General features: G+C 44.4%; 1 protein-coding gene across 1 annotated transcript in view; it reads left to right on the top strand.

Annotated features, from left to right (window-relative positions):
* DDRGK1 (DDRGK domain containing 1) overlaps nt 1-19452 on the top strand; it is a 40698-nt gene extending 21246 nt beyond the window's left edge. Inside the window, exons 5-9 of the mRNA XM_040419337.1 lie at nt 4327-4449; nt 12612-12650; nt 18761-18817; nt 18986-19034; nt 19200-19452. Coding sequence (XP_040275271.1) covers nt 4327-4449; nt 12612-12650; nt 18761-18817; nt 18986-19034; nt 19200-19372 — 441 coding nt within the window. The 3' untranslated portion in view covers nt 19373-19452. The remainder of the gene's footprint in view (nt 1-4326; nt 4450-12611; nt 12651-18760; nt 18818-18985; nt 19035-19199) is intronic.
* The last annotated feature ends 564 nt before the right edge of the window (nt 19453-20016 follow it).

The raw sequence follows: 20016 nt of genomic DNA on the forward strand, positions 1-20016 counted from the left end.
TTTCTCCCACTCTGGGACTTCAACTTCTGGGGTCTGATCCCCTCCGCAATGCATTACAATACAACCTGTACTGTAATACATTGCATGTCAGCTTTTATGCTGTCAGCCTGCCTGTGAGACCCATCCTTCTCTGCCATCAGGTCCCTGTCACTGCAGCGCGAGGACCTAATGGAGATGCGGAGGGCACCCGTACCCTCCACAAACTCTCTGCATGCCATGGTAGGCTTTTTCACCGGTGCCGGCGTATGCAGCAGGGGCCCGGCTGTCAGTGACTGCCGGATCCATACTGCTGATCAAGCGGGCGCAGCTCCTGCACCCGCCCGATCAGCCCGCCGTACACCAGCACTCGACCTTAAGTGACGTCCACCAGCGCCGTACATGTACGGCGGGGGTCCTTAAGGGGTTGTCTCATCTCACCGTTATATATGTATTACACTATATTATGGTATGGTATTATATGTGATGGTGTGACTGTGATAATCTGCACCCCGTGTATTATATGTGATGTGTGACTGATAATCTGCACCCTGTGTATTATATGTGATGTATGACTGATAATCTGCACCCCGTGTATTATATGTGATGTGTGACTGTGATAATCTGCACCCCGTGTATTATATGTGATGTGTGACTGATAATCTGCACCCTGTGTATTATATGTGATGTGTGACTGATAATCTGCACCCTGTGTATTATATGTGATGTGTGACTGTGATAATCTGCACCCTGTGTATTATATGTGATGTGTGACTGATAATCTGCACCCCGTGTATTATATGTGATGTGTGACTGATAATCTGCACCCTGTGTATTATATGTGATGTGTGACTGATAATCTGCACCCCGTGTATTATATGTGATGTGTGACTGATAATCTGCACCCAGTGTATTATATGTGATGTGTGACTGATAATCTGCACCCTGTGTATTATATGTGATGTGTGACTGATAATCTGCACCCTGTGTATTATATGTGATGTGTGACTGATAATCTGCACCCTGTGTATTATATGTGATGTGTGACTGATAATCTGCACCCAGTGTATTATATGTGATGTGTGACTGATAATCTGCACCCCGTGTATTATATGTGATGTGTGACTGATAATCTGCACCCCGTGTATTATATGTGATGTGTGACTGTGATAATCTGCACCCCGTGTATTATATGTGATGTGTGACTGATAATCTGCACCCTGTGTATTATATGTGATGTGTGACTGATAATCTGCACCCCGTGTATTATATGTGATGTGTGACTGTGATAATCTGCACCCCGTGTATTATATGTGATGTGTGACTGATAATCTGCACCCTGTGTATTATATGTGATGTGTGACTGATAATCTGCACCCCGTGTATTATATGTGATGTGTGACTGATAATCTGCACCCCGTGTATTATATGTGATGTGTGACTGATAATCTGCACCCCGTGTATTATATGTGATGTGTGACTGATAATCTGCACCCCGTGTATTATATGTGATGTGTGACTGATAATCTGCACCCTGTGCATTATATGTGATGTGTGACTGATAATCTGCACCCAGTGTATTATATGTGATGTGTGACTGATAATCTGCACCCTGTGTATTATATGTGATGTGTGACTGATAATCTGCACCCTGTGTATTATATGTGATGTGTGACTGATAATCTGCACCCAGTGTATTATATGTGATGTGTGACTGATAATCTGCACCCTGTGTATTATATGTGATGTGTGACTGATAATCTGCACCCTGTGTATTATATGTGATGTGTGACTGTGATAATCTGCACCCTGTGTATTATATGTGATGTGTGACTGATAATCTGCACCCCGTGTATTATATGTGATGTGTGACTGATAATCTGCACCCTGTGTAGTATATGTGATGTGTGACTGTGATAATCTGCACCCCGTGTATTATATGTGATGTGTGACTGATAATCTGCACCCTGTGTATTATATGTGATGTGTGACTGATAATCTGCACCCCGTGTATTATATGTGATGTGTGACTGATAATCTGCACCCCGTGTATTATATGTGATGTGTGACTGATAATCTGCACCCCGTGTATTATATGTGATGTGTGACTGATAATCTGCACCCTGTGTATTATATGTGATGTGTGACTGATAATCTGCACCCAGTGTATTATATGTGATGTGTGACTGATAATCTGCACCCCGTGTATTATATGTGATGTGTGACTGATAATCTGCACCCCGTGTATTATATGTGATGTGTGACTGATAATCTGCACCCTGTGTAGTATATGTGATGTGTGACTGATAATCTGCACCCTGTGTATTATATGTGATGTGTGACTGATAATCTGCACCCTGTGTATTATATGTGATGTGTGACTGTGATAATCTGCACCCCGTGTATTATATGTGATGTGTGACTGATAATCTGCACCCCGTGTATTATATGTGATGTGTGACTGATAATCTGCACCCCGTGTATTATATGTGATGTGTGACTGATAATCTGCACCCTGTGTATTATATGTGATGTGTGACTGATAATCTGCACCCAGTGTATTATATGTGATGTGTGACTGATAATCTGCACCCCGTGTATTATATGTGATGTGTGACTGATAATCTGCACCCAGTGTATTATATGTGATGTGTGACTGATAATCTGCACCCCGTGTATTATATGTGATGTGTGACTGATAATCTGCACCCCGTGTATTATATGTGATGTGTGACTGATAATCTGCACCCAGTGTATTATATGTGATGTGTGACTGATAATCTGCACCCTGTGTAGTATATGTGATGTGTGACTGATAATCTGCACCCTGTGTAGTATATGTGATGTGTGACTGATAATCTGCACCCTGTGTATTATATGTGATGTGTGACTGTGATAATCTGCACCCCGTGTATTATATGTGATGTGTGACTGATAATCTGCACCCTGTGTAGTATATGTGATGTGTGACTGATAATCTGCACCCTGTGTAGTATATGTGATGTGTGACTGATAATCTGCACCCTGTGTATTATATGTGATGTGTGACTGTGATAATCTGCACCCCGTGTATTATATGTGATGTGTGACTGATAATCTGCACCCTGTGTATTATATGTGATGTGTGACTGATAATCTGCACCCTGTGTAGTATATGTGATGTGTGACTGATAATCTGCACCCCGTGTATTATATGTGATGTGTGACTGTGATAATCTGCACCCTGTGTATTATATGTGATGTGTGACTGTGATAATCTGCACCCTGTGTATTATATGTGATGTGTGACTGATAATCTGCACCCTGTGTATCATATGTGATGTGTGACTGATAATCTGCACCCCGTGTATTATATGTGATGTGTGACTGATAATCTGCACCCTGTGTATCATATGTGATGTGTGACTGATAATCAGCACCCCGTGTATTATATGTGATGTGTGACTGTGATAATCTGCACCCCGTGTATTATATGTGATGTGTGACTGTGATAATCTGCACCCCGTGTATTATATGTGATGTGTGACTGATAATCTGCACCCTGTGTAGTATATGTGATGTGTGACTGATAATCTGCACCCTGTGTATTATATGTGATGTGTGACTGATAATCTGCACCCTGTGTAGTATATGTGATGTGTGACTGATAATCTGCACCCCGTGTATTATATGTGATGTGTGACTGATAATCTGCACCCTGTGTATTATATGTGATGTGTGACTGTGATAATCTGCACCCTGTGTATTATATGTGATGTGTGACTGATAATCTGCACCCTGTGTATTATATGTGATGTGTGACTGATAATCTGCACCCCGTGTATTATATGTGATGTGTGACTGATAATCTGCACCCCGTGTATTATATGTGATGTGTGACTGATAATCTGCACCCCGTGTATTATATGTGATGTGTGACTGATAATCTGCACCCCGTGTATTATATGTGATGTGTGACTGATAATCTGCACCCCGTGTATTATATGTGATGTGTGACTGATAATCTGCACCCTGTGTAGTATATGTGATGTGTGACTGTGATAATCTGCACCCCGTGTATTATATGTGATGTGTGACTGATAATCTGCACCCTGTGCATTATGCGGTGGGTGTGGCTATGGTAATCTGCACCCTGTGCATTATGCGGTGGGTGTGGCTATGGTAATCTGCACCCTGTGCATTATGCGGTGGGTGTGGCTATGGTAATCTGCACCCTGTGCATTATGCGGTGGGTGTGGCTATGGTAATCTGGGCTCCATATAGCCCTCTGCAGGCTGTTTCCTCAGTAGTTGGAGAAGTGATGATGTGTTTGACATACAGCAGCCTCACCGTGTCTTATGTTCCTTATAGGAGGAAGAAAAGAAGAAAGCCAAGGAGGAGCAGGAGAAGCGGGAGTATGAGGAGTACCTGAAGCTGAAGGAGAGCTTCGTGGTGGAGGAGGAAGGGGTGGCCGAGACCATGGACGAGGACCAGGTAACGCACTCCGCTGATCCACTCAGCATGTGACAGACTCGGCTCTGCTTCATCTCTGTCTATGTATTGTACTTACTACTACATATATATATTCCGCCGCCCCCTGCAGGTATCCAGACTGTATAGACACTAGAAGGAATGCTAGCGCACCTGACTAAATCTGTGGAGCTAGGTGCTCTAATCTTGGACTGACACCCTCTATCAAATGGAGAAACTGAATAAAGAAATAAGATTGGCGCACTAATATCTAGAGGTAGCCGAATATATAAAAAATAGTTTAATAGGTAAAGATAGATAAAAATGTATAATGTGGTAAAAATATGTAAAATATGATTAAAAATGTGAAGGTAAAAGGAATGGATCTCTGATCAAAAATAGTCCGATGTCTTGTAGTTCCACAGGTACAATAAAGATGGCTGTAATTGAAGTTCCTCAAATATGAAAAAATGGATGGTGAGTAAAGTCCCAAAAAAATTGTAATGTATATATGAAAAATAAATATAAAAGACGATAAGGAAATAATGAGGGTAGGTGATGGTTGATATAAGTAAGCAGTCTTTGGCCAATATGGATGACGCTGTAATGCTTATACTTGTGCTGATGTTAATGGTCAGAGATCTCATATACACGTAGGTGTTAGCGGGCCATACATCTACCAGCAGTGGCGTCCCACTATGGCTGGGATGTGCTCCCCTAAAGTTACCTGTCTGGAGGATGCTCCTGAAGCTCCAGGCGGCCCATGCGAAGATGCCCTTATCGCGCAGCTTGGGGAGTCGGCATCCCACGTGTTCTGTGCGCGGGACTTCAAGCGCGCGCACAGAACACGCGGGACGCCGACTCTCCAAGCTGCGCAAGAAGGGCATCTTCGCATGGGCCACCTGGAGCTTCGGGAGCATCCTCCAGACAGGTAACTTTAGGGGAGCACATCCCAGCCATAGTGGGACGCCCCTGCTGGTAGATGTATGGCCCGCTAACACACCTACGTTTTTTCATATTTGAGGATTATTTCAATTACAGCCATCTTTATTGTACCTGTGGAACTACAAGACATCGGACTATTTTTGATCAGAGATCCATTCCTTTTACCTTTCTTTTTACCTTCACATTTTTAATCATATTTTACATATTTTACATATTTTACATATTTTTCACATTTTTACCACATTATATCTATCTTTACCTATTAAACAATTTTTTATATATTCAGCTACCTCCAGATATTAGCGCGCCAATCTTATTTCTTTATACAGACTGTATAGAGCCTCATGTATTATGTATAGTAACACAGGTGGAGACAAAAAAAGGGTTAATGAAAGTAAGAAGGATGAATAATCCGTCTGCATATACTGATAGAATTACACAGTCAGTGCTGGATTATCTGGAATGATGGCCCCCGGTACACGCTGAATTACACCTTGCAATAAAGCAATTCAAATAGTGTTTTATATCATGTTTTACATGTTTTCTTTTATCTGGTTTTATACCGTCCACCTGATCGGAATCTAGAAATGTGATTGGTCCATATCCCACCCCATACTGTCCAGCAGTGTGGAGTGGTTACTCGTAGTGTAGGAGTCCTGCCCAGAAACAAGTCCTCCTTGGTAATGACGGCAGCGCTACCCGTACAGAGGGCAAACACAAAATTGACGCGCTGAGATTATCGGTTTTCATTTTGGCGGCGGGCGGATGAGATTTCTTAAGATCTTATCCATGTTCTGCAGATCCGCAGCGATTCAGTCTTGTGTGGACGTTCCCTTAAAGCTTCTCACACAACGGCGGGAAACTGACTAAGATTGGAGTCAGACTGGTCTATGAAACGCCAAAGTGCGCGTCAGATTTCGTAAAGTGGCGCATGCTTGGCACATCTCTGCTCGACTTTGTACAAGGATTTGTAATCCGCGCCTGCTGTAGATGTAGAAGTGTGCCGTCATTTACAACAGTAGTAAATCTGTCGCACCGGCAGAGGCCGCACATAGTCCTATCCAATATCCTCTCGTCTCGTTTGAAAAGTGGCGCAAGTCCGACGTATGGCGAGCGCCAAGATGTGCGACGTGTGTACAATAGAAAACTGCCACTAATTGTTTAATCGGTGCGCTGTTCTCTGGTGTTTTACAATTGCAGCGTTTTTTGTTTCTTTTTTATATGTGACACGTTTAGTGGGGCTTTTTTACAGCATTTGGATTTTATATTTACATGTTTGTTTTTGGCATTTTCCAAGTCATGGAGAGTCGCCTATGGGAGAAATGGCAAAAAAATACTGCAGTTTAAACTAAAACAAAGCACATTGTAGAGCGCGGTATATTGTGTGTAGAGCGCGGCATATTGTGTGTAGAGCGCGGTATATTGTGTGTAGAGCGCGGTATATTGTGTGTAGAGCGCGTTATATTGTGTGCAGAGCGCGGGATATTGTGTGTAGAGCGCGTTATATTGTGTGTAGAGCGCGGTATATTGTGTGTAGAGCGCGGTATATTGTGTGTAGAGCGCGTTATATTGTGTGTAGAGCGCGTTATATTGTGTGTAGAGCGCGTTATATTGTGTGTAGAGCGCGTTATATTGTGTGTAGAGCGCGTTATATTGTGTGTAGAGCGCGTTATATTGTGTGTAGAGCGCGTTATATTGTGTGTAGAGCGCGTTATATTGTGTGTAGAGCGCGTTATATTGTGTGTAGAGCGCGTTATATTGTGTGTAGAGCGCGTTATATTGTGTGTAGAGCGCGGTATATTGTGTGTAGAGCGCGGTATATTGTGTGTAGAGCGCGGCATATTGTGTGTAGAGCGCGTTATATTGTGTGTAGAGCGCGTTATATTGTGTGTAGAGCGCGTTATATTGTGTGTAGAGCGCGTTATATTGTGTGCAGAGCGCGGTATATTGTGTGCAGAGCGCGGTATATTGTGTGTAGAGCGCGGTATATTGTGTGCAGAGCGCGGTATATTGTGTGTAGAGTGCGGTATATTGTGTGCAGAGCGCGGTATATTGTGTGTAGAGCGCGGTATATTGTGTGCAGAGCGCGGTATATTGTGTGTAGAGCGCGGTATATTGTGTGCAGAGCGCGGTATATTGTGTGTAGAGCGCGGGATATTGTGTGCAGAGCGCGGTATATTGTGTGTAGAGCGCGGGATATTGTGTGTATCCTGTGTACTGATGCAGCAATCTTTATATCGACTCTTAATGTGTTAATAAGCAGTGACGGCGAAACTAAACCCCGACTGTAAAAAAAAAAAAAAAGTTGTTTTGTGAAATCCGCCGCCCCCCCCCCCCCGATCTATTAGTATACGGCTAGAATGTAAACCTGAAAAAATGCATAAAATCTGTCCTACATTATAACTGTGCCGTCTATAGGGGGACAGACATTGCACATCAGGGTAAGAGAAAATACCTAGAAAATGTACAACTTTTTTGCATATTTACACAATTCATCGCAGGAAAAGTAATTTTTTCCCCCCTCATGCATAATTAGATAGATAGAGTATCTATCTATCTATCTATTATCTATCTATCTATCATCTATCTATCTATCTCCTATCTATCTATCTATCTATCTATCTATCTATTATCTATCTATCTATCTATTATCTATCTATCTATCTATCTATCTCCTATCTATCTATCTATCTATCTATCTATTATCTATCTATCTATCATCTATCTATCTATCTATCTATCTATCTATCTATCTATCTGTCTATCTATCTATTATCTATCTATCTATCTATCTATTATCTATCTATCTATCTCCTATCTATCTATCTATCTATCTATCTATCTATTATCTATCTATCTATCATCTATCTATCTATCTCCTATCTATCTATCTATCTATCTATTATCTATCTATCTATCTCCTATCTATCTATCTATCTATCTATTATCTATCTATCTATCATCTATCTATCTATCTATCTATCTATCTATCTATCTGTCTATCTATCTATTATCTATCTATCTATCTATCTATTATCTATCTATCTATCTATCTATTTATCTATCTATCTATCTATTATCTATCTATCTATCTATCTATCTATCTATCTATCTATCTCATATCTATCTATCTATCTATCTATCTATCTCCTATCTATCTATCTATTATCTATCTATCTATTTATCTATCTATTTATCTATTATCTATCTATCTATCTATTATCTATCTATCTATTATCTATTATCTATTTATCTATTATCTATCTATCTATCTATCTATCTATCTATCTATTTATCTAGAAAAAAGGCAACAGGAGCCGCACTACGACAAACAATGTCAGCGGAGTGCAAGCGGCTATGAAGGCGGTCCCCCTCCAAAGCATATAACAAAAAGAAATTCCGCAGCACTTCCAAGGCGTAAAATGAAAAAAATAGTTCTTTATTTACCAGACAGCAACGTTTCGATCCTTCTCTCTGGGATCTATCTATCTATCTATCTATCTATCTATTATCTATCTATTATCTATCTATCTATTATCTATCTATTATCTATCATCTATCTATCTATCTATCTATCTATCTATCTATCTATCTATCTATCTATCTATCTATCTATTATCTATCTATTATCTATCTATCTATTATCTATCTATCTATCTATTATCTATTATCTATCCTATCTATCTATCTATCTATCTATCTATCTATCTATCTATCTATCTATTATCTATCTATCTATTATCTATCTATCTATTATCTATCTATCTATTATCTATCTATTATCTATCTATCTATATCTATCTATCTATCTATTATCTATCTATTATCTATCTATCTATCTCCTATCTATCTATCTATCTCATTAGTTCGCACCTTCCTCTGCTTATACCGGTTGGTGCTCCGTTTCCTCTCCGTCATCTACCGTTTATCCTTTTAGCGCCGTCTTCCTTCACGCGTTCCTTGTTCGGGGGAGGAGGTTGTTACAAAGCCTTTCAGTTCCCCAGTGACACCAGAGGACTTTCCCGTTCCCCCTGATCGGCTCCAAAATCCCACCGAATATCTAAAACTATAAAAAAAAACATGTTTTAGGTTTAACACGGTGCTCGGGGTGATGACCTCTTGACCTGATGGGTCAGGCTGGAGTTCCGCATTTGTAGTTACTCAGAGAAGTAATACATAGGCGCACACGCCGTAAAGAGGTTGCTGTTTATGCCAACAAAAAATAAGCTTTTCTTTGCGTCATCCTGTTCTGACACCCGTGAATTGCTGTGTGAGGGCTTGTTTTTTGCGTGGAGAGCGTTCGTTATCGTAGTAGTTGTACTATTTTGGGGTACATACGACTTTTTGATCAATTTTTTGTTTTGGCTTCGGCAAGGTGGGCGATGCGACAGCGATTTGGGCGATTGCGGCTTTCTCCGCACATGCTGAATATTTTTATTTTTATATATTTCAAAAATACTTTTACTGTCACTTTCAGTTCCCATAGACTATATAATGGGGATGGGCCCTTTCAGCACTGTTCTACAATTAATGGTAAACGTGATGCTGCCTGCCATATGTCTGAGCAGCCTGACAGGAACATTGTATTGTGAGGCCTCCTCACCCTCCTCGGCAGTTCTGTAAGTGGAGGCGACCAGTCCTGCTCACATTCTAGGACAGGTTTCTGGTGGCTATGTTAAAACACTCACAGAGGACCCCTTTAGGGCTTCCATATGCATTCAATTCAGACTGTCTCCCGACTCCCCCATACACATACATGTCCGGTTTGGCTGAACGTGTATGTGTAGTCAGTGGTGAGTCGGAGACAGCTGCTGCCAGACACCCCTGGTGGCCGCTTATCTCCTGGGAGAACAAAAGGATTGGGCAGAAATCTTCACTTCACCCAATCCGTCTCTCCTCCATCTGTCGGAGGAGAGTCCAGAGCTCCCCATACACATTACACTGCCATACCCGCTGCTGTCAGTCTGGTCAGCAATACGCTGATGTGCATGGGGGCCACGAGGAGCTGTATTATTGACCATGTCCGCCACCGGCAATATTGTTGTATCGGTCGAAGGGCTAGAAATAAGCACAGGGTAAAAGCGTTATTGCGACCTCTTCCGCTGATCCTCCAGGAATCCCAGAAGTGGAAAAAATAAGATAAAAAATTCTTAGAAAGTGCCAGAAAATTCTCAGTGGTCAGGAAATTCTGGGCTCCTCTAGATTAGGTTCTCTTCACATCAAGTTAGTTTCCGATGTGCACGCAAAGCATATCCATAAAGGAGCCTTTCACCCAGTGCAGGCCAGAAGAATGTCCTTTTCCACTTGACCTGCTTAATGCACCACGTGGAGAAGGAACTTGGGGAATAAAACTTTTTGGGGGGGAAATTTTTATATGTGAGACTTAATTAAAAATGTCCGTGTACCGGAAAAACAAATCTGTTTCTGAAGTAAATTATAGCAAGTCGGTCGACGTGTTGGAGGCCAAAAAAGGTTAGAGTGGGGTAAAAAAAAAAAATTTTAAAGTCTCTTTTGCGCAACATGCTACTTGCACATTTTCAACTTTTGTACAGAATACTGGAGCGTTTTCATTTTTTTGATCTGGTCTTCTGGCTGTGGATGGATCTTCATTAATCCTTTTGATCTTCACGGATCCTCCTCACCCAACATTCATCCAGAATCTTTTCTTACTTTTCACTGTTGATTTTTAGTTATTTTTATATATATATATATATATATATATATATATATATATATATATATATATATATTTTTTTTTTTTTTTTTGAGAAGTTTATGAATCCAGTACGTAGTGGGCGTCTTGGCGGCCCCCGTAGATCTCACCAGCAAAAGTAAAGATCTGAATGTTCAGAGGTTGTGCAACTTCTGGTTTCTCAAGTGCAGATGGTGATATGTTTGAAAACCTATGACTCCGTGTCGCTGACCTTCACACTCCATGCTTGCACCGAACACTTGTGAAGCCCACGCCAAGGCGTTTGTGACCACATCTGAACACCATAGTGGAGGAATCGTGGTTAACCCATTCATTGCTCAAGCCTCTTAGATGGCAAGGTTGGGCATACAAAAAAAAATGTTCTCAAGTACAACATCAACCCAAATGTAGATGTTTAGATTTCAGTACAGTTGGGGCCAAGATACCAGGTTCAGTCCTGGTGTTTTTGTTCCTTGATCAATTTCGTAGGAGCTCTGCAGAATCAAGGAACCAAAAAGGGATCCTGACGAGCCTATTGCTATCTCTGCAGACACAAGGTCTCTCAATCAGCTCTGGAACCTACCTGTCTGTGACCTCCGCTAAAGAGCTCCAACTAATCCGGCTTCTTAGGGCTCCTAAGTGAGATAGAGATTATACTCAAGGCTCAGATTTTGGCAAAAATTTCTAAACTAAAAAACAAGGGAATTGTAAAACTGAGGTCCTGTTCACAGCAGGAACATCGTATCCATCTATGACACATGCCTGGTTCTTCATAGGATGGATAACGCCACCACCCCGAACCGATTCCCATTGACTTACAACAGGTTGGTTTGGCTCCATAAAGGGAAATATAGCGCTGCAGGCTGCGTTTTTCTCATAAAAATGATGCTGTCAACAGTGGAGGCTCCTGAGGTATCCATCGATACACGTGAACAAAGCCTAAAACTGCAAGAACAGAACTATTAATACTTTCCTGACCAAACAGTTCTCTCCCGTCATGTTCTGAAGATCCAGGACGTCTCTTATGTCTTCTTTTAATCAATCGAACAGTGTAAGGTAGAACTATGAAATTTTGACCTTTCCTTCTTCAGCCTCTTATTATGTCATGATGACAACCCCTCTTAAGTCATATGGACGTCTTATTGGTGGTCCTATCCTCAGGATCACCTTCCTACGAGCTGGAATGGTGGGTCCTTCTGGCAGACCCCTTGTATTGCTTGTAATTCTGAAAAGGGTTGTCAGCTCCTCTAATCGGGTTGTCCATCTACTTAAGCCCCCCCCCCCCTCCATCCAGCAATTGTGATACAATAATGTATACTCGCCCATTTCACTCCCCGCCACATCCAGTGACGCCGCTCCGATCCTCCCCTCCTCGTGTGCTTTGGCTCCATTCAAAGTGATAGTTCTTGTAGCTGCAAAGAACAGTTGCTTGGTGGGGGTCTCTGACCTGGACAACCCCTTCAAAAATGATGGACGGTAGGACCGTCATACGATGACTTGTGACTGTACCATCTGCCATGTTTGTAACGCTTTTTTTTCTTCTTTCCAGACCCGCAGTTTTCTCACAGAGTTCATTACCTACATTAAGGTAAGTGGCTTATTACATATGGCTGTAATACGTCGCCTTGCAGGCCTCAAATTCTCTTCCAGTTTCTAAATGTATCTTGATTTCCATTGCATTAGGTCTGTTTTTCTGATACTGAACTCCAAATCCCCTGCACAGGCAAGAACACCTGCTGGTTAGCTGCAGCTACCAGCAGGGGGCGTGTACTGCATGCTGATTTATGAACAGTATGCAGAAAGCTTCTAGGCGCCCTCTAGTGGCGGTCAAAGATAACCAGAATTTTAACATTTAAAGGGCTAATCCGGGATAGGTCATCATTATCAGATTGGCCGGGGTCCGATACGAAGAAGCCTGGGCGCTCTGTGAGTGCTTAGGCCTCTTCCAAGGCAAATGATGTCACGTACATCAGTCACATGACCTAGCAGCAGGTCTGTTCCATTGAAGTGATTGGGGCTGAGCTGCAATACCAGGCCCGTCCACTATACAATGTATGGTGCTGTGAGGAGGCCGATCAGCTGATCAGCAAGGGTCCCAGGATTTGGTATCCTGAGTATAGGACTTCAATATGAAAATCCGTGTGCCTGTGTAGGGAATTTGAAGCTGTGCATTGGGAAAAAAAACATTAGCTATCAAAATAGATGTAAAAATTATTATATACTTATATTTAAAAAAAAATCTTGTTCAAGCATGGGCATTCACATCAAAGCTAAAGAGCTAATGTCTTGCATGGTTCACCGCTCCAGGTCTTACCATGATCTCAGCACCAGCTCCTGGTGAAAACCTTTTATCCACTCGTAAATTATTTTTTATATAAAAATTTCCCTTGTCTTTTGTGTCCACTGCTTGTACCCGGTAGGTTCCTAGGGCTGGTCTCAGCTGAGAAGACGGAGATGATTGATGGCAGGTCCAAGCCCTGAGAACTGAATTCCATGGACTGTTCCAGTACAGTACCTGCAGCCCATGGAGTCCAGTCCTTCAGCTCGGCTGCCCATAACGTCAGTGCCAATAATGTCACGCCGACCTCATCTTACCACCTCTCTTCACTAAGTTCATGTTTCTCCGTTATTTTCCAATCACTTGATCCATCCAAGACCTATATAAGCCACCGTGATGCAGATGTCAGTCCATACCTGTATGGCACCCCGTCGGAGATCCCTTGCTGTCCTCTACTAGCCTGTGCTGACCCTGGCAGGAGTCACCTGCTGGGTGGTTGGTCATTGGCAGTGCTGCCTGGTTGTCGTGGTCGGCACAGCCTTCAGATGGAGCATATTTGGTGGAGGATCTCTGAAATGGTGCCATTCAGGTAAGTAAAACTTTGGTGAATTCTTGCACTCCACGGGACCCAAAAAAATAAAAAGCAATAAAAAAAATAAAAAAATCGGTCTTGTGCACAGGCCTGTACTCAGTGCTCTGCGTCATCAGAACATTACCTACTGTTTAAATCACATTTTTATGTTAAACATTTATTTTTTTTTTTTTATATTTTTGTGTTTTTTATTTTATTTTTTCAATGTCATTATATAAAACAAAATGTGTAAAAATTGTATATAATCTTGCAGTTTTCATATTGGCCACTAGGCATAAAATCTAGTAAATGTAAAATTAATGTAATAAATGAAAATGATCCCTGACAATCTCTTTCTAACCAAGCTAGAACCAGCCCTGCACCTCACATGGATCCAGAGATCTCTACATTCATTGCTCTGCTAGATTTATATCAAGCTGGAAGCTCAGGGGCGTGTCCTTTCTTATGCAGCTCAGGAGGCGTGTCCATGCTCTCCCTATCACATCTCGGGGGGCATGTCCATGTTCTCCCCATCACATCTCAGGAGGCGTGTCAGTGTTCTCCCTTTCTCCTCTCAGGAGGCGTGTCAGTGTTCTCCCTATCACCTCTCAGGAGGCGTGTCCGTGTTCTCCCTATCACATCTCAGGAGGCGTGTCAAGTGTTCTCCCTATCTCCTCTCAGGAGGCGTGTCAGTGTTCTCCCTATCTCCTCTCAGAAGGCGTGTCAGTGTTCTCCCTATCTCCTCTCAGGAGGCGTGTCAGTGTTCTCCCTATCTCCTCTCAGGAGGCGTGTCAGTGTTCTCCCTATCTCCTCTCAGGAGGCGTGTCAGTGTTCTCCCTATCTCCTCTCAGGAGGCGTGTCAGTGTTCTCCCTATCACCTCTCAGGAGGCGTGTCCGTGTTCTCCCTATCACCTCTCAGGAGGCGTGTCCGTGTTCTCCCTATCACCTCTCAGGAGGCGTGTCCGTGTTCTCCCTATCACCTCTCAGGAGGCGTGTCAGTGTTCTCCCTATCTCCTCTCAGGAGGCGTGTCAGTGTTCTCCCTATCACCTCTCAGGAGGCGTGTCCGTGTTCTCCCTATCACCTCTCAGGAGGCGTGTCCGTGTTCTCCCTATCACCTCTCAGGAGGCGTGTCCGTGTTCTCCCTATCACCTCTCAGGAGGCGTGTCCGTGTTCTCCCTATCACAGCTCAGGAGGCAGTTAAAGGATGAAAAAAAAAAAAGAGCAGGTGGCGCTATACAGAAACATTTTATTGAACAATTCTCTGACTATACTCAATTACATACAATTACAAAAGCATTCAGATGTAGGTGCTGGTTTGAAAACTGAAGAATATTTATTGTGGGACAACCCCTTTAAGACTTCCTGTCTTTTGAGAGCATCCCCATGGGCCATAGACACAATGGAAAAGAGCGGACACCATTGACTTCTATGGGAGAGTTTTGTAGGCAGGGGTCAGGAGGGAGCAGATAAGCTATGATATCACCTATTGTGAATGGTGGATCCTGTCTTATCTGTATACGGAAGTTACTTGTCATTGTACTCCGGCCTGTGGTGATAATGTGATGGCTACTGAAAAGTTACCTGAACACAACAGGAAATCAGGACCTGTTATTAGGCCTAGTGTCCAGTGTGGAAATTGCAGGATTATATAAAAAAAATTAAATATAGTGACATGGAAAAATTTTATAAAACTCACCAAAAATTCTAAAAAAATATGTAGCATAAAAACACGATTTAAACAATAGGTCATTTTGTGATGACACAGTCCCTTTAAAGCCAAGACCAGCGTTCGGGGTGCGTCAGGGCATTAGAAGATCACGTAGGCCCCGTTCACATCTCTATATGTAGATCCAGTATATTGCAGTAAATGGGGATCTGGTCGTGAAGTAGAGGATCCAGCAACACCAGATCCGGGAGATCGGCAGGCTTCTACTTGCCGAATCTACAAACGAAGATGTGAACGGGGCCTAGCACCAAAATAAGTGAGCACCTTGTAATTCTTATCTTCTCCTGCGGAGGCGCTGCAGGGAAAGGCAGCAGTTCCCTTTCACAGCATATTTCAGGGTGTCCAGTGAATAAGACCCCCGTGATCAGCATGTTGCAGAGGGACCTGCGTCAAAAAGTGGTCTACCAAAAGTGACAGCCCAGAGATGTTTGCTCAGTGGGAGCTGGACCCCTGGGCCCCTCACCAGTCAGCACAATGAAGGCAGATATGGCTAAGAACATGAGCCTGCTACAGATCAGCCGCTGTGCCCGTGTAACCAGTGAAGAGAACCCGCCGCTTCTTATCCCTGGGGGCTCCCGGGGTCCACCAGTGTCAAATTCCCAGGAAAATCCCTTTAATCCTAGGAGCAGAACGGCTGCTCAGGATCCTGGTAAAGCTGGGTGACAGGGCAGAGTCCCCGGGACTGTGTAAAGTAGAGGATGACATAGGCCTCATGGACACTACCGTACCGTTTTTTGCTATCCGCAAATTGCGGATCCGCAAAAAACGGATGCCGCCCGTGTGCCTTCTGCAATTTGCGGAACGGAACAGGAGGCCCATTATAGAGATCCCTATTCTTGTCCGCAAAACGGACAAGAATAAGACATGCCTCATAATTTTTACGGGGCCACGGAACGGAGCAATGGCAATGAATGGTTCCTTATACGGACCGTATACGGAATCAAAATACGGCCCGTATACGGAACGCAAAAAACGTTTGTATGAACGAGCCCATACAGTGTAATGACTGCAGTCCTCCTTGTACATACGTTGTCATGCAGCGCCATCTGCTGACTCCTGCAGGTTACTACACTGCAGTATGTGCTGTGGAGTAGATGTGTATCATCATTGTACTATGTATTAACTCCTGACTGTCCATATGCTTCTAGATGTTCTCCGCCCTGTACCCCCCCCCCCCCCCCCCCCCGCACAGTATATACACAGCAGGATTATATTCGCACGCAGTATATTTGTTGCAGAAACTTCTGCAACTGCAAATCCATTTCATAGATATAAATGTGGGGTGTGCAGCAGGGGCATGGATTTCTGCAAGCGTTTCCAGATCACCCTTGCTGCAGACAAGGAGCTGGTAGCCCTGGATGACCCCATAGTAGCCGGTAGTCCGGGGATGACTCATAGTAGCCGGTAGCCCGGGGATGACCCCATAGGAGCCGGTAGCCCGGGGATGACCCCATAGTAGCCGGTAGCCCGGGGATGACTCCATAGTAGCCGGTAGCCCGGGGATGACTCCATAGTAGCCGGTAGCCCGGGGATGACCCCATAGGAGCTGGTAGCCCGGGGATGACCCCATAGGAGCTGGTAGCCCGGGGATGACCCCATAGGAGCTGGTAGCCCCGGGATGACCCCATAGGAGCTGGTAGCCCCGGGATGACCCCATAGGAGCTGGTAGCCCCGGGATGACCCCATAGGAGCTGGTAGCCCCGGGATGACCCCATAGGAGCTGGTAGCCCCGGGATGACCCCATAGGAGCTGGTAGCCTGGGATGACCCCATAGGAGCTGGTGGCCTGGGATGACCCCAGAGGAGCTGGTGGCCTGGGATGACCCCATAGGAGCTGGTGGCCTGGGATGACCCCAGAGGAGCTGGTGGCCTGGGATGACCCCAGAGGAGCCGGTAGCCCTGAGATGACCCCATAGGAGCTGGTAGCCTGGGATGACCCCATAGGAGCTGGTAGCCTGGGATGACTCCATAGGAGCCGGTAGCCCGGGGATGACCCCATAGTAGCCGGTAGCCCGGGGATGACCCCATAGGAGCCGGTAGCCCGGGGATGACCCCATAGGAGCCGGTAGCCCGGGGATGACCCCATAGGAGCCGGTAGCCCGGGGATGACCCCATAGGAGCTGGTAGCCCGGGGATGACCCCATAGGAGCCGGTAGCCCGGGGATGACCCCATAGGAGCCGGTAGCCCGGGGATGACCCCATAGGAGCCGGTAGCCCGGGGATGACCCCATAGGAGCCGGTAGCCCGGGGATGACCCCATAGGAGCCGGTAGCCCCGGGATGACTCATTGACTTCTATGGGAGTTTGTTGTGGTCATGCTCTGTGACCTATGCAGAGGTCATTGTGCAGGGATGGGGAGTAGATTAGCTGTGACATCATCTATTGTGAATGGGGGATCCTGTGTTATCTATATATGTGTAGCCGGTCATTGTAATCCTTCTGGTGATTATAATGAGATGACTGCTGAGAAATGATCTCTAGAAGGGAAATGTCAGTCCATTATGAGGCTCAGTTTGAAAACTGCAACATTTCAGGATTAGATGATAAAACAAATGCTCATTTTCTGATGGTGCGTTCTTTTTGAAAGCTCATTCACATGAACGTAAGGCCCCTGTGCCCGTGTTGCAGACATTGCGGTGAACGAGTGCCCGATCCGCCAGATACAGCCAAATAGAGGACATGTCCTATTGTTTGCCGTATCTTGCGGCATTCAAGTCAGTGGGTCCGTACCGCAGCACGGCGTTCACATGGCTGGTGTCCACGTATTGTGGTCCGCAGCACGGGCACTGCAACCGCGCGGTCGTGTGAATGAGCCCTAAGGCAGGGCTTTGTTTTCCAGTCACCTCACGGCACATTCGCAGGTGAATGTGAGGCAGTATGCTTCGGAACGACAATTAAAGGGGTTCTCCGTTTAGTTTAGTTTTTTTGTGCGTAATGAAACATTTGTGCTGCTGATGTGTTCCAGCCTCTGGGTGTGAAAGCAAATGCTCTCATTCCCTGACAGCAAGCAGAGATCCTAGGAATTGTACCTTAGCAGTAGAACCTTTGTTAGACTTCAGCGCACACGACAAGTAACCGCTGCATGACTGCTGTGTTTGTCTCTTTTCTTTTTTTTTTTTCTAGGCTTCAAAGGTGGTGATTCTTGAAGATCTGGGGGCACACTTCGGACTCAGAGCTCAGGTAAGTGATATTTAAGGGAATCGCCAGGATTTCCTTGTAGTCCTGTGTAATCCACACATAACGTTGTCCGACCACTGTGCCACGTGACAAACTCTGCTCTGCTGCGTCTGTAGGTTTTACTGCATTTCCCCAGTAACTGCGAGCTCTCTTCTGCTCTCTCGTGAACAGGACGCCATCAGCAGGATACAGGACTTACTGGCCGACGGCTCCATTACTGGTAAGGGGATGTCTCAACCTCCTGTTCACGCCTATGGGGGGGGGGGGGGGTTATAGCAGTCTTCAGAAACCAGTAAAATACCATAACGTAGCAGGGAGTGTGAGTTCCTGCAGCTTGGGGTGTGACTAGAGTATAAGTCATGCTGACGTGTGGTCCTTCTGTCAGGTGTGATTGACGACAGGGGGAAGTTCATCTACATCACGGAGGAGGAGATGACGGCGGTGGCGCAGTTCATCCGTCAGAGGGGGCGCGTCTCCATCTCCGAGCTCGCACAGGCCACAAACAAGCTGATCAACCTGAACCCCGAGCCCTGTCCGGCTCCACTGGGAGTGGCTTAAGGACTGCGGTGTGTGTGGAGTAGACTGACCTGGTACCTGTTCATGTGAGGGATCACCAGCATTAAAAGACTCCAATCATCCCCTGTGCTGTGAGATCTTATTTCACCTTCTTAAAGGGATAGTTATGGGAGACACCGACTAACTGGTAAGATGCCATTGGAATTCCTAGAAGTGTGTGTTCCCTTTAATTGTAGAGCCGCCGTTTCATATTGCATAACCTTTGCTGTACTATACTCTAATCACATCCAGAGCTGCATTCACAGCTATCCATACTACATGACCTGGAGTTACAATCATTTTTATACTCCAGTCACTTCCAGAGCTGCATTCACAGCTATCCATACTACATGACCTGGAGTTACAATCATTTTTATACCACAGTCACTTCCAGAGCTGTATTCACAATTATCCATACTACATGACCTGGAGTTACAATCATTTTTATACTCCAGTCACTTCCAGAGCTGTATTCACAATTATCCATACTACATGACCTGGAGTTACAATCATTCTTATACTCCAGTCACTTCCAGAGCTGTACTTAGCTATCCATACTACATGATCTGAGTTAAAACTATTCTTATACTCCAGTCACACCTAGAGCTGCATTCACAACTATCCATACTACATAACCTGGAGCTGCA

This window comes from Bufo bufo, chromosome 2 (genome assembly GCF_905171765.1).
Source record: "Bufo bufo chromosome 2, aBufBuf1.1, whole genome shotgun sequence".
In the NCBI taxonomy this organism is placed as follows: Eukaryota; Metazoa; Chordata; class Amphibia; order Anura; family Bufonidae; genus Bufo; species Bufo bufo.